A 13534-nucleotide genomic window follows, 5' to 3' on the forward strand; every position below is an offset into this window, starting at 1 on the left:
CAGAAGCAGATCTGGCTTCTGTCTTTTAGATGCCAGCACCACCCCCACCCCTTCGCTGTGACAATCAAAGAAGTCTCCAGACACTGCCAGTTGTCCTCTGGGGGGAAGGATCACCCTTTTTAGTGGACACTGGCCTAAACATACAGTGTCTTGGCAGAGGCATTAGTTAATGTGTCATTTTGGGATATTACAGTCTTACATCTGCACCCAGCCCTATCTTGTAGTATCTTGTATTTCATCTTCCTTTTGCCAAAGGCTTGTCCAAAACATTATCGTGTGCCGGTTTATAGCGAGGTTAAAAAGAAAAATCTAAACTAGGAGCCTCCCCAGGGAAGCAGTGGAGTCAGTTTATACCTTTCTTATTCGGAGTTAATCCTCAGCATGTACAAATCACAGGGATTGGAATGTACCAGGTGCTTAGTAGATGTTTGCAACTGGCAGTAACATCTTTGTAAAACACACGTCCAAACTTTCAACTCTAAAAAGTATGTAAAGCAAGTCAGCAGGTGTTTACTTAGCATCTACTGAGTGTCTAACGTTGAACTGGGATTTTAAGCAGTAATATTATTATAGTGAAGAAATGGATAATCCAAGCGATTTTTGAGAATTAACATTTCCCCCCAACTTTACTTCAAAAAACTTGTCTATGTGCAGTTGCTTGGAATTACTCAATTATGTGTGCTAATTTCAGCTCTACTATTAGAATATAAGAGCCCAGAAAATTTGCTGGTAATACAATTCTGAGAAAATTTCAAAGCTAAAGGACTGATCCAAAAATATAAGAATATCACATGTTATTAGCATTTGGCTTTACTACTCAGAAATAATTACATTAGCATATTGCTTAAGAGATTTGCCCCATTACACCAATCAGGTTTGAAATACTTACTTTATAACGCACATGAAACCAGCTGAGCATGGTGCCAGGCTTATTCGCTTCACTCATAATTGAGTGGATATTGTAGAATATTCTGGAGGAGGCAGAAATTCTTGCTTATATGGACTTTATCAGCCTTTGCTAAATCAACAGAATGAAATGACTGTTTAATAAAATCTATTTTTAAATCCAATTACCAGGTTAACAGTGCTTGCTTGGCTGTATTTTCTAAATAATCTATTTAAATTAGAATTAATTCAGTTGAAAGGGTTTGTCGAGTACTGTGTTGATAAGCATTTATTGAATAGTGACCATGAATAGTGACTAAATCATACCATCGAATGATATTAAAACAGTTCGGAGCATTTGAGGGGAAAATGTTAATGTACTTTATACGATTTAATTCATGCCTCTGTTGGCAGTGAAACGTCACCAGCGGTTAGACCAGTGGCATCAGACCGGACCTTGGCTCAGCAGCCTCGACACTTGAGTTGTAGAAAGAATTCAGAGATAAGATTCAGACTATATGAGAGTTACTTAGAGAGTCAGAGGTAGAAGAAGTGGGCTCAGGAAACAAGTTACAGAGGCAAAAGAAGGGTCCTTGTTGCTTAGAGTCCTTGTCTTCAGGATATTTATCTGGAGGTCTCAGGTGGGGATCCCAACAGAATATTCATCAGCCTTCCAGGTGTGTCCTTTCAGGGTTGTGGTCTCAACTGATTGGTCAGCACCAGGGCAGGGGTCATTAGTCAGTGCAGCTGGCCCTGATATCGGCCATGGCATTGCTGGTCTGGTTTTGCTGCTTTTCTGGGCCTGGAGCTAAAACACAACTGAGACCCAGATGTATTTGATGTGGGTCAGAACCTCATTGTCCAGGGGCTTAATGCTTAAGGGCCGTTCTCCGGCCCCCTTGATCAATCCTGCTCTAACAGGGTCTAACCCACACGACTAGCAACATGCCAGGGGAGGGGAGGAGAGGTCACAGGAAGGTTGGGACCACGGGACCAGCAATATGAAAGGTCAGGGCGTCTAAACCAGTGATGTGCTAGGGAAGGAAAGGTCACTCTGGGGACAAGGTCCTTATTTCCCAGTTTTGCCCATTGCTAGGCACCTGGGGGTTTTTGCCCTGGTGACCTGTACCTGGCCCATCATCATTGCTCTGTTCATGTCTGTCTAACTGCTTACCACGCCTTCATCATAAACTGGTTACTTAATTAAGAATTGCCTAGGGTGTCCTGGCCAGGTGGCTCAATTGGTTGGAGCATCATCCCGTGCACCAGAAGGTTTCCAGTTCAATTCCCAGTTAGGGCACATACCTGGGTTGCTGGTTCAGTCCCCAGGTGGGGCATGCATGGGAGGCAACTGATCGATCTTTCTCACATAGATGCCTCTCTCTTCTCTCCTTTCTCTCTAAAATCAATAAAAAACATTCTTAGGTGAGGATTAAAAAAAAGAAGAATTAGCTGGGGAGGCTATTAAAACTTGTAACTCCTAGGTTTTTATTCCAGAGATTCTGATGATGCAGGGCCTGGAAATGTGTATTTTTAACACCTCTCTGCAGGGAGCAGGGAGATTTTAATGATCAGGCAGATTTGGGGGCTCACAGGGTATAGTTTTTTTGCAGAATGCCATCACTGCATATCTTTTCCACCTTTTTACTTGTTTTCTTTATCATGGCTTTTTCTAGATGACTATGCATATAAAATGCAAAATTTGATCACTAACAATCACAGATCTAGTCTTCTGACTGCTGCCACATATATCCATTACCCAATTTCTTTCCATGGTAATCAGTATCTTATAAAACTATAGTACAGTATCACAACCAGGTAGTTCAGATACAGAACATTTCTGTTGTCAGGGAAGACAAATTTTTCTGTACCCTTTAAGGTACTTTTGGCTGGCCAAATAATCAAATTGACATGAGACAGATTAGCAGGAGAAAAGCAATTTAAGTTTATTAGCACGTATACCTCCTGGGATACCAGGAAGGCTGAGCAACTCACCGAAATGGCAGAAATCATCACCTTAAATGTCACCTTCAAATAAAGACAGAAGATGTTGAAGATGAGAGTGAGTTGTGGGAGGTCACAGGGAAAGCTCAGCAAACAGGGGTAAGGTTGTTACGCAGACTGAAGCCTTTGCCTTCTGCGTTGATAGTGAAGGCAGGCTGTGTATGCAGGGAGCACTCTTACAGCTGAAGATTTCCCTTACAAATGTGAATATGCTTTACAAAGGGTAACTTCTCCTTACTCAGAGTTTCTCCCTTGTCTGCTGTTTCTTAAAATAAACCAGCCTAAAATAATCAGTATCCCCAAAGAGGCATATTTTAGGGTGGCAAACTCTGCTCCCCTTCACCATCAATCCAAGCATCCCTCATGGCTAAGTCCCATCAGTCTGCCATCACAATACTGTAAACTAGGTGACTTATACACAACAGAAATTTATTTCTTATAGTCTGGGTGCTGGAAGTCCAAGATCAAGGGTCCTGCAAAATCAACTTCTAGTGAGGGTCCTTTTTCTGGTTCATAGCTGGCGCCTTCTCAGAGTGTCCTCACAGGGTGGAAGGGGCAGGGGATCCCTTGGAGCCCCTTTAATGTGGTACTGATCCCATTATGAGGAATTCACTCTTGTGACCTAAGTACCTCCCCAAGCCCCCACCTCCTAATACCATCATATTTGGCAATTGGTATTTCAACATATAAATTTTGGGGGACATAAATATTCAAACAATAGCACCTCATTTTGCCATTCTGTTACTGTGTACATCATTCAGTAACAGAATGTACATCACTTTTGCCATTCAGTTTGCCTGTGTACATCAAAGCCCAATAAGATACAAGCAGGAGTTTGCAGCAAAAGGAGCAAGGGTTTATTTTTAGGAAGTGGCCCACACAGAGTCACAGGTGAGCTAATGCTCAAAGACCTGGCTCCCCAGTGGCTTCCAGGGCATGGGTTATATAGGGGGAAAATCATTAGTCATGGTGACCAAGGGAGTTAGGGCCATGGTCATGGTCAGGGTCATGATCTCTACTGATTGGTGGGTGCTAGGGTAGGGGTCAGGGCATCATTGATCAGTGAATCTGGCCCTTCATCTGGGCCTGGAACTGAAACACAGTTGAGGCCTAGATGTTATGTCTAGTTTGACTGATACTCTGTCTCTGGGGTCAACAGACACATGACTTTGTTCCTAAGATTATTTGATGCTGACCAGGACCTCCTTGTCCTAAGGGCTTAATGATTAAGGGAGTGGACATGCCTGGGAAAAGGAGGCAGGTAAGTCAGGGTGCTGGATGAGGCCAGCCTAAATCAAGAGGAAAGCAAGGAGAGAATGTCTTATTAAAGAAAAGTTTCTTTGTGGTTATACTTCTATAGGCACATGTACTCTAGTATCCCACAGCCTTAACTCTTGGCAACCACCAATTATCTATCTGCTCCTATCTATAATTTTGTCATTTCATGAATGTTATATAAATGGAATCATACACAGAAGCTTCTCAACTTATGATGGGGTTACATCCTGATAAACTCATCGTAGGTTGAAAATATCCTAAGTTGAAAATGCATCTAATATACCTAACTACCAAACATCACAGCTTAGCCTAGCCTTCCTTGACGGTGCTCTGAACACAATATCCAAAACCACTGGCAACACAGTGTACTGTGGAGTATCCATTACTTACTCTGGTGATCCTGGGGCTGACTGGGGGCTCGCTGCCGCGGACCAGCGTCATGATAGAGTATCACACCGCGTATAGTTAACTTGGGGAAAGATGCGAATTTAAAGTTTGAAGTAGGGTTTCTCCTGAATGTTTATCACTTTCACACCATTATAAAGTTGAAAGAAAAATAATAAATTGGAGACATGCGTAGTTTATAATCTTTTGGCATTGGCTTTTTCACTCAGCATAATTCTCTGGAGATTTGTCAAGATGTTGCATGTATTAATAATTTATCCCTTTTTGTTGCTGAGTAGTATTCCATGTGTGGATGTAGCAAAGTTTAACTGTTTAGCTGTTAAAGAATACCTGCTAGTTTGTTTCTACTTTGGGGCTCTTACAATAAAGCTGCTATGAACATTTGTGTACAAGTTTTTGTGTGAACACAAAGTTTTCATTTCTCTGTCGTAAATGCCTGGGGGTACAGTTGCTGAACTGTATGAGAGTTGCATGTTCAATTTTTTTAGGAGACTGCCAGACTGTGTTTCAGAATGGTGGCACTATTTTACATTTCTACAGATGGTGTGGAATGGTCCGATTTCTCTGTGTGCTAGCCAGCATTTGGTGTTAGCACTATTTTTGTTTCAGACATTCTGATAGGTGTATAGTGATATCTTACTTTGGTCTTAATTTGCACTGTTGGATGGCTAGTAATATTTAACATCTTTTCATGTGCTTCTTTGCCATCTGTATATCCTGTTGAAAAGAGTGGGTATTCTGTTATTGGATGGAGTGTTCTAAAATGCTCTGTAAATCCGTCACTTGATGGTATTGTTGAGTTCCTCCATATTTTGTAGTTTTTTTTGTTTAGTTGTTCTGTTAATTGCTGAGTGATGGGTGTTGAAGTTTCTAACTGTAATCGTGGATTTCAGTCAATTTCTTCTTTTGTATCAGTTTTTGCTCACATACTGTGCATCTCTGGTGTTTGGTGTGTACACATTAACGATTACTGTGTTTTGCTGGTAGATTATCCTTTTATCTTTATGTAATGTCCTTCTCGTTAAATTTTTTTTGTTCTGAAGTCTCTGATTTTTTCATTTATTCTTGATCTCCTGATTTGGGTGTATTATAGTTAAGGCTCTTTAACCCCTCTTTTTTTCTTTTTTAGGAATATATCATTCGGGTGCAAAGAGGAATTTCTGTAGAAAACAGTTGGCAGGTAAGCATTTTTTGTCATTAGAAAAGTGTTTTAAATTTTTAAACAAAATTCTGACTTGTGGCATCTGGAAATCTGGAAAAATGAGAACATGCATGAGTATAAATTGTGTTTCTTTTAGATATAAATTTTTAGCTTTAACATGTGTGTTATAAGAGGTATTCTATTCCTAGTTTGCTACCAGGGAGAGTATCTAGAACTTTGTTCTCTAGCTACACCCAGAGTAAGTAGGTAGGCAAACTACTTATTTTGTTCTTGGTAATTCAAACCTCCTCCCCTGCAACTGTGGTTTGGGTGGGGGAAGGTACAGTTTAGTCTACGAGGTAGGAAGGTGAGACAGTGCCCTGGACATTATACAGCTTGGACACTGCATTTAAGAACTTCCAAGTTCATTCATGGGCAATTTCTAGTGCTGGTTTCCTCATATACTTAGATGGGGCTCTGCTTTCCTCAGTGGTGGCCTCAGAGAGAAAAAAACTTCCTGCATAGATCTAGTGGTCCTTTCAGTGGACTTGCAGAGGAGTTCTGTATAGGGGCCACTTCTGTCCTGTTTTAGTGATTGTAATTACCTTCCTCCTCTCTCGTATTATCTTGTCCTTCACAGCCCAGCTTGAGCCTTACTTTTGGTAAAGAACACAATTCAACTGAGTAAATTCCAAGACCTAACTGGCTTTATGAAGCTGTTCATGAATCATCCCATCTACCAGCTAGAGAGGTGCTCCATTGAGTTGTACAAAAAGGAAGGTTTTTATAGGCAGAAAGAGGGTGGGACTAAGAAGTTAAAAGAATGGATTACTTCTGGTACGGCCAGCTTTCCTTAGGAGAAGGCTGGGTTTTATCTAGAAAATTACCACACTGTTGTTGATCAGGCAGTTGCAGACTGATTGGTTTAAAATTCCATTCCTGGGAGAGGCTAAAATCGCAATTAGGATTTTGGTTTGGTGACCTGTCTTAGCAAAAGTGATTCCATTTTGGCCTATTTCTCTCTCTCTCTCTCTCTTTTAAGATTTTGATATGTTTATTTTTAGAGAGAGGGGAAGGGAGGGAGAAAGAAAGGGAGATAAACATTAATCATTTGCCTCTGGCGTGCCCCCAGCTGGGGACCTGGCATCCCAGGCACGTGTCCTGACTGGGCATAGAACTGGTGACTTTTTGGTTCTCAGGCTGGTGCTCAATCCACTGAGCCACACCAGCCAGGGCTTTTTCTTTTCTTTAGTAGTCTTTGACCACAGTTGCCCATATTTGGTTTTTCCTTTGCCTGAAATTTCAACCTAAATTCTGTTTGAATAATTGTAATATTTAACATCTGTTGAGCATTTATTGCTGGGCACTGGTTCAAGCACATTAGTTTATTTACCCTTTAAAAAACACTTCTATGTGGTAGTATTAGCCCCATTTTACATTCAAGAGGTAAGTCACTGGTCCAAGCTCACACTCAACTCAGCAACAGAACAGGGTTTGAATTCACGTATCCTCCGTGATTAACCACTGTGCCATTTTGCTCCCTTGCACTTACCAGGGTTAGCCTTATATTTAACTTTGGAGGTATATTTGACAAGCAGGGATAACAGTAGTATCCTTCCAGAAAAATCAACCCGATACAGTTTTCTAGATTCATTAGCAGCCCAGGAGAGGAAGCAACAGAAATGTAGACTCTTGGACCCCACCCTAGAGCTACTGAGTTAGAGTCTCTGTGGTGGGGTCCTGGGTGATCTCTAGGTGATACTTCTGCATGTTAACATTTGAGAATCATCAATAAAGGCTGAAGTCAAACTATTCAGAAGTGAAATAATTTCCTTGCCCAGACCCTGAAGAGATGGTGGAATTTGGCAATGGCCTAGTCAATGGCATCAACATAACTAAGGTAGAATGTAGAGACAGTGAGAGGTGGGCTGTCTACCCAAAGGGGAACCAACCAGGAATCAGGGAGAAGGGTCGGCTTTCTGCCTACAGGGGTGAATTGGTCTCCGGAGTGGTGGGGTCTCATCTGGGGAAAGTTCTATCCAGTCAAGGATGACATGGCCTCAAAACTGTCCACCTCCTTTTTCTTTGATTTCATGTTCAGTAAATCATTTTTGGTAAATCATTAAGTCATCTTTCCAGGTGCCTGGTTATTAATAAGAGAGATATTTAAATGATGATTTACACGAAAAAGAAATACAGCATCACTCTCTCTTACCTGTTGCTGTCTTGCGAGTTTGGCTGGCATTACCCAGTTTCCCATGGCCCGGCCAGCTCCGGCACACTGCTAGGTCTGTTCTCAGGGCCTGTCAAGCTAAGCAAGTTAAGGACTAAATATAAGACTTACTGTCCTTGGCGCAAGGGCCTCGGCTCTAGAATGCCAATAAATATAAAATAAGGAAATGAAAAGAGATGGTCTTTGCTGAATTAAAATACCACTGTCTTATCTCTTATAGGTTATTAGGAGATACAGCGACTTTGATTTGCTAAACAACAGCTTGCAGGTAAATATTTTAAAACACTAATGACACACTGCTTGCTTGGGGTGTCTTAGAAACCAGTTGGAAATGGCAATAATGAGAACAAGAAATTAACAAATTTTCCTGGCAAGGGGAAGAGATGATGTGTGGATCTAAAAATAAACCTTTGAGAACAAATGTGTTTTGTGACCGTGACCCTGAAAGTGTGCGCCTTTGTGCCATGCTGCGTCTTCCCTGCAGTTGTGCGATGTGTGTTCTCTTTTCTCAGATTAGTGGTGATGGAGGGGAATGCTGGGCTTATTCACTGAGATGGAGCTGGAACTGTCTCAGACTCTTTCCACTGAACTAGGCTGCATAGTCAGCATTGCAGATCAGTGTTCAGCACTAACTAGAGACTTTTTGGGGTGTAACTTTTCCTTTTAAATACATATTTCTAAATCTGTTTGATTTAAGTCAGATCCTAATTGGTGGCCAGGATGGAAAGAAGGCTGAGCTGCAGAGTCTCTTTGTAGAAACAGCCAGTGCTGGTAATGATTGAAGGGTCCTTCGTGGCTTTAGTGCTCTAGGAAATACTGGCAGTGCCACCCATGTCTTCCCTTGGCAGATCGGTCAAGTGCCATGGATTACTGAACACCCCTGGGCTGTGTCGCAGATTTGACTGGTTACACAAAACCCTTAATACCTGAGCCAGAGCACTTGGCTTTTTACCAGCTCAGCAAGGAGATGAAGGATGGCTCCCTTCACTGGTGAGCTAGCCATTGTCACTTAGTCTGAGTGACCTCTGATCCTGTCCAAAAAGGACAGGAAGACTGCTGGCCTGGAAGGATTCCTTTTCATCAAGACGCCATATTTTATTGATCAGACTTTGGAAAAGAACATTTGTAGAGTGTACACTTTAAATTATTTACAGCACTGGAGTGTACAATGGAGTTGTCCTGAGTATCTGCAAACCTTTATGTAATTATCATAGGACCATGCATTTGACACATGTCTTTTAAATTTTTAATTTTAATATGATCAGTTTAAGTCTCTAGATAGAATATTGAGACTGAATTCTAGAGACTGAATTCTTATAGATGGGTTTAGTTAGTTTCATATATAGATTTTCTTAACATGTTCTTTACTCTAAGATAAAAGCTGGGCCTGTGATGATCTTGTAGGTAAGACACAAATGTGCACTTCATTCCAGCTGTGGATATTCCCACAAATCCCTCCAGACATCCCACAGGACATTTCCACAGTGGAGTGAGCATTTGAGAGTTAACATTGAACTTACTATGAGTTTTCACCTTTATGCATAAGTGAACCTTTGCCCAGTTTAAAGAAGATGGAGTCATCTTTGTACAGTGTTATTCAGCCAGGGATGGGTAAGAATTGTGGGAGAAATATTTCTCAAAATTAAATTGCCTATGCTCAGCCCCTAAGAATGGCTGTGGGGAGGAGGGTTTTATCTCCTGTTTGTTCTTGCTCTGGGGATATAAGGTTGGATCTCTGTGACTATTTAATTAAGGCCTTTTTAATATAATAGAATTTTCTTTTTGCTTCAGTGTAATTTTCCCTTTTAAAATGGGTACTTTCAATGTGCATCTTATTTCAAATGCAAATATTCATGTGTATTGATGTTGGCTTCTGTTGGGCAGGATATGGCCAGACAGCATTTCAAGTGGGAGGTTTTTCTGGATCCAAGTAAACAAACAGAAGAAAGTACATACAGCTTTTTGGCAGCAGAATATTGCAAAATATCTTCTATAAAACAGACCAAAACTATTCTAAAACCACAGAATAAAACTGTGACAATGATTTTCAGTGTCTGATTACCCTTCTTGACTGATGAGTTCCTGATGAAGAAAGAGAAATATAACACATGTGCAGAGTTTTCTTGAGTTCAATAAAAAAATGCCTGAGTGAAAAAAAACGCAGGGTATAAAATTATACATACAATATAATATAATTACATGAAATATGTAGAAAAAAGGTTGGGAGACATATCCCAAAATGTTAATAGTGGTGAACCCAGGTAGTGGGATTATGAGTTATGTGTTTTTCTGATTCGTTTTTTTAAAGATTTTATTTACTTTATTTTTTAGAGAGGGGAAGGGAGAGAGAAAAAGAGGGAGAGAAACATCAATGTGTGGTTGCCTCTCAAGCACCCACCACTGGGGCCCTGGCCTGCAACCCAGGCACGTGCCCTGACCGGGAATCCAACTGGTGACCCTTTGGTTTGCAGGCCAGCTGCTCAATCCACTGAACCACACCAGCCAGGGCATTTTTCTGATTCTTTATACTGTTCTGTACTTTCCAAGTTCTCTGCAAATAAGCACATGTAAGCTATATGAAGAAAAATAGAAAAAAGCTGCACTTTCTCTGCTCTTTATAGTGAACATATTTTGTAGTGACGAAAAATCCCACCTTATTTTAAAGGCACCATCAAAGTAGTGATCGTTTTGGGCAGTGGTCTTCAAACGGTGAGCCACACGGGTTTTTTAAACATGCAGTACCAGACTGTTTAGTCGTGGGCACCGACCTCTTTTCCCTTAGATTGTCTGATTTAAAAAAAAAATGACAGCAGCCAACACAATAATAGCTGACCAGTATGGTTGAATCTAAATCATACTTACTTTTTTGTCAGATTGGCAAAAAATACATATTTTTGGTGTGCTACAGAATATCAGTGATTAGTTTATGTGTGCCATGGGATGAAAAAGGTTGGAAATTGCTGATCTAGGGAGACAGCATATAACAAGGAACAAGAAGGAAGTTGGAGGTGAAATGAGAGGAACTGGGTGGGAGCCCGCAGACGTGGGAGGGAACCCAGGCTCTGCCCCTGACCACCTTGTTTTAGTTATTTCCTCTCTCAGGTCCCACTTTCCCCATCTGAACCAGAGGGTTGAACCAGATGACTTCTCAGGTTTGTTGTAGCACAGAAGTTTTGTCACTTGAATTTTACTGCCCGTTGTTGGCATAGGAGAAACTGTACTATACACTGAAGGGAGACTGGGACAAATTAAGGCTCTGTTGAGAGTGTAGAATTCCCTAGAATATTCACTGGAATATGGTTGAAGGCAGTGTGTAGACTATTAAGATCTGATACCAAAGGGAGAGATTAACAGATTCAGAGTCTGTAGGTTTTTTTCTCCAGACAAAAGCTAGTTTTCTTGAAACTGTGATGTAGTTTGTCATATAATTTAGAGGCTTCCAGTAGCCTCGCATGGGACAGATTATGGGCTTTAGGCCCTATTTTGGTGATCATCTCCCATTTGCATTGTTACTCTGCAGGTGTTATGAGTGGAACTTTGGGGGACTGTGTCCTTTATACAAGGAACTCAAGAAGGGAGTCCGTAGGGCATGCTAAAGAAGAAAGCTGTGGAAAAGGGGCCCATGAGGTGTCATGGCTCCAAGCCATCAACGTGGAAGTTTCTAAAGAGTCACTGGCTTAGTGACTGTGTCACTCCGTGTGACACATGGAGGCTTAGTGACTGTGTCACTCCATGTGTGTCACTTGTGTGCTAGTGTTCTCTTTCCCTCCCTTCTAACTAATCACCGACTTGCTCGATTTTATATTCTGAGATTGGTAAGCATTTTAGAAATTCTAGGAGAAAACTGAAAGAGAAAGTGAGTGTATCTTGGATGCTAATCTTTTTTTAAAAGACAAGATTTTGAAATAACACACACATTGCCTAGTTTTAGTACTTTTGGGAATATTTATTTAAGATACTGGCCTGGGGCAGGAAAACACCTCCACTGTGTCCAGCAGACTGATGTAGCAGGGACGTGGTGATGACTGCAGCTGTTGGCAAAGGACTCTCTCTCACTGATGATTGGAAAGGCTGATGGTGTGTCTGGACAGAGGAGTACATTTTTCTAAAGTGAAATGAAGCTTGAAAACATTGGTTGAAGTTTGGAGGTCACAAAGGTTGAAACAGATACCTTATCAAATTCATTTTCACATCCCCACTGTGAATGAAAAATATCCCTGCTGAGGTCTGAATCCATATGTGATGTGATATCATATGTGACTGTCCATTCTGTGTGACGTAGTAGGGTCAGCTGGTGGCAGGTGGTGTAGGCAGATGTGCCGATGTCAGTCAATGGCATTTTGAAAATCTTTGCTGAGTAGACAATCAATGTGATAAGCAAAAAGGTTTTTTTCCCTTTTCCTTTTTTAATTGAAAAAAGTAGTAATTGAGTAATGAGAACATTTTATAGTATGGAAAAAATTAATTGATCAACTCATTCCCAGAGGTAGCCATTCTCAAGCAGATGGTATGAGTCCTTTTAGACATTTATTTGTGTATATAGCCATAACCTGGGGTGTGTACACACACGCACGTGCATGCACATGAAGAAAACAACCTGAAATTTGTGTCTTATCTGTCAGTACCATGGTACAAAATTCACTCTAAAGGTGCTCTGACATTCTTTTATTTGTTTGTTTGTTTGTTTGTTTATTTAATTGTTTAAGTACAGTTTTCTATCTGTTACTCCCAGCCCACCCACCCAGCCCTTCTATTTCCACCCCCTGCCCCCAGTTTTTGTCTATGTGTCTTTTATACTTGTTCCTGTAAACCTTTCTCCTTTTCCCCTGAAATTCCCTTCCCTTTCCCCTCTGGACACTGTCAGCCTATTCTCTATTTCAGTGTCTTTGGTTATATTTTGCTCGTTTGATTATTTTGTTCTTTAGGTTCCTGTTAAAGGGGAGATCATGTGGTATTTGTCTTTCCCTACCTGGCTTATTTCACTTAGCATAATGCTTTCCAGTTCCATCTATGCTGTTGCAAAGGGTAGGAGCTCCTTCTTTCTTTCTGCTGCATAGAATTCCATTGTGTAAATGTACTATAGCTTTTGAATCCATTCATTTACTGATGGGCACCTAGGTTGCTTCCAGCAGTTGGCTATTGTAAATTGTGCTGCTATGAACATTGGGGTGCATAGGTTCTTTTGGATTGGTGTTTCAGGGTTCTTAGGGTATAATCCTGTCTGACATTCTTTTGTAGTTGGAGAATAGGGAATTTAGAATTGTCAGCCAAACTCTTCATCTTATGTAATGTCAAGTTCAAGGTCTTCACTGTTTTTTGAAAAATACGGAGTGGAGCAGGTTAACTTAGGCTTGCCCACAAGGGTGGTTTTGATTACAGCCTTGTCTGAACTCAAGATGGCCTTCTCTTTTGACGCTGCTCCCAGTCAGTATACACGCCACTCGGACTGCCCTAGTCCAAGCAGGCATGAAGAATAGCGCTGCTCTGTGAAAGTGACTTTACTCATTAAACTATGATACTACTCTGATGCCTTGTTTTTTAAGTTTTGAAAATAGACTTTAAAATTTTACATGACCTGGAAAACGGTA

The 13534-nt window shown here is 41.0% G+C and overlaps 1 protein-coding gene across 6 annotated transcripts in view; it reads left to right on the forward strand.

Annotated features, from left to right (window-relative positions):
• PXK (PX domain containing serine/threonine kinase like) overlaps nucleotides 1-13534 on the forward strand; it is a 70896-nt gene that overhangs the window by 18173 nt on the left and 39189 nt on the right. For 5 of the 6 annotated variants that reach the window (XM_037040784.1, XM_037040785.1, XM_037040786.1 and 2 more), the window contains exons 2-3: nucleotides 5702-5752; nucleotides 8167-8214. In XM_037040784.1, the coding sequence (XP_036896679.1) occupies nucleotides 5702-5752; nucleotides 8167-8214 (99 nt within the window). Of the gene's footprint in view, nucleotides 1-5701; nucleotides 5753-8166; nucleotides 8215-8836; nucleotides 8937-13534 lie in introns of those variants that run through there. The other variant, XM_037040787.1, reaches the window with a different exon arrangement.

Source organism: Sturnira hondurensis, unplaced genomic scaffold (assembly GCF_014824575.4).
Source record: "Sturnira hondurensis isolate 20B ecotype Veracruz unplaced genomic scaffold, ASM1482457v3 Scaffold0002840, whole genome shotgun sequence".
Taxonomy (NCBI): Eukaryota; Metazoa; Chordata; class Mammalia; order Chiroptera; family Phyllostomidae; genus Sturnira; species Sturnira hondurensis.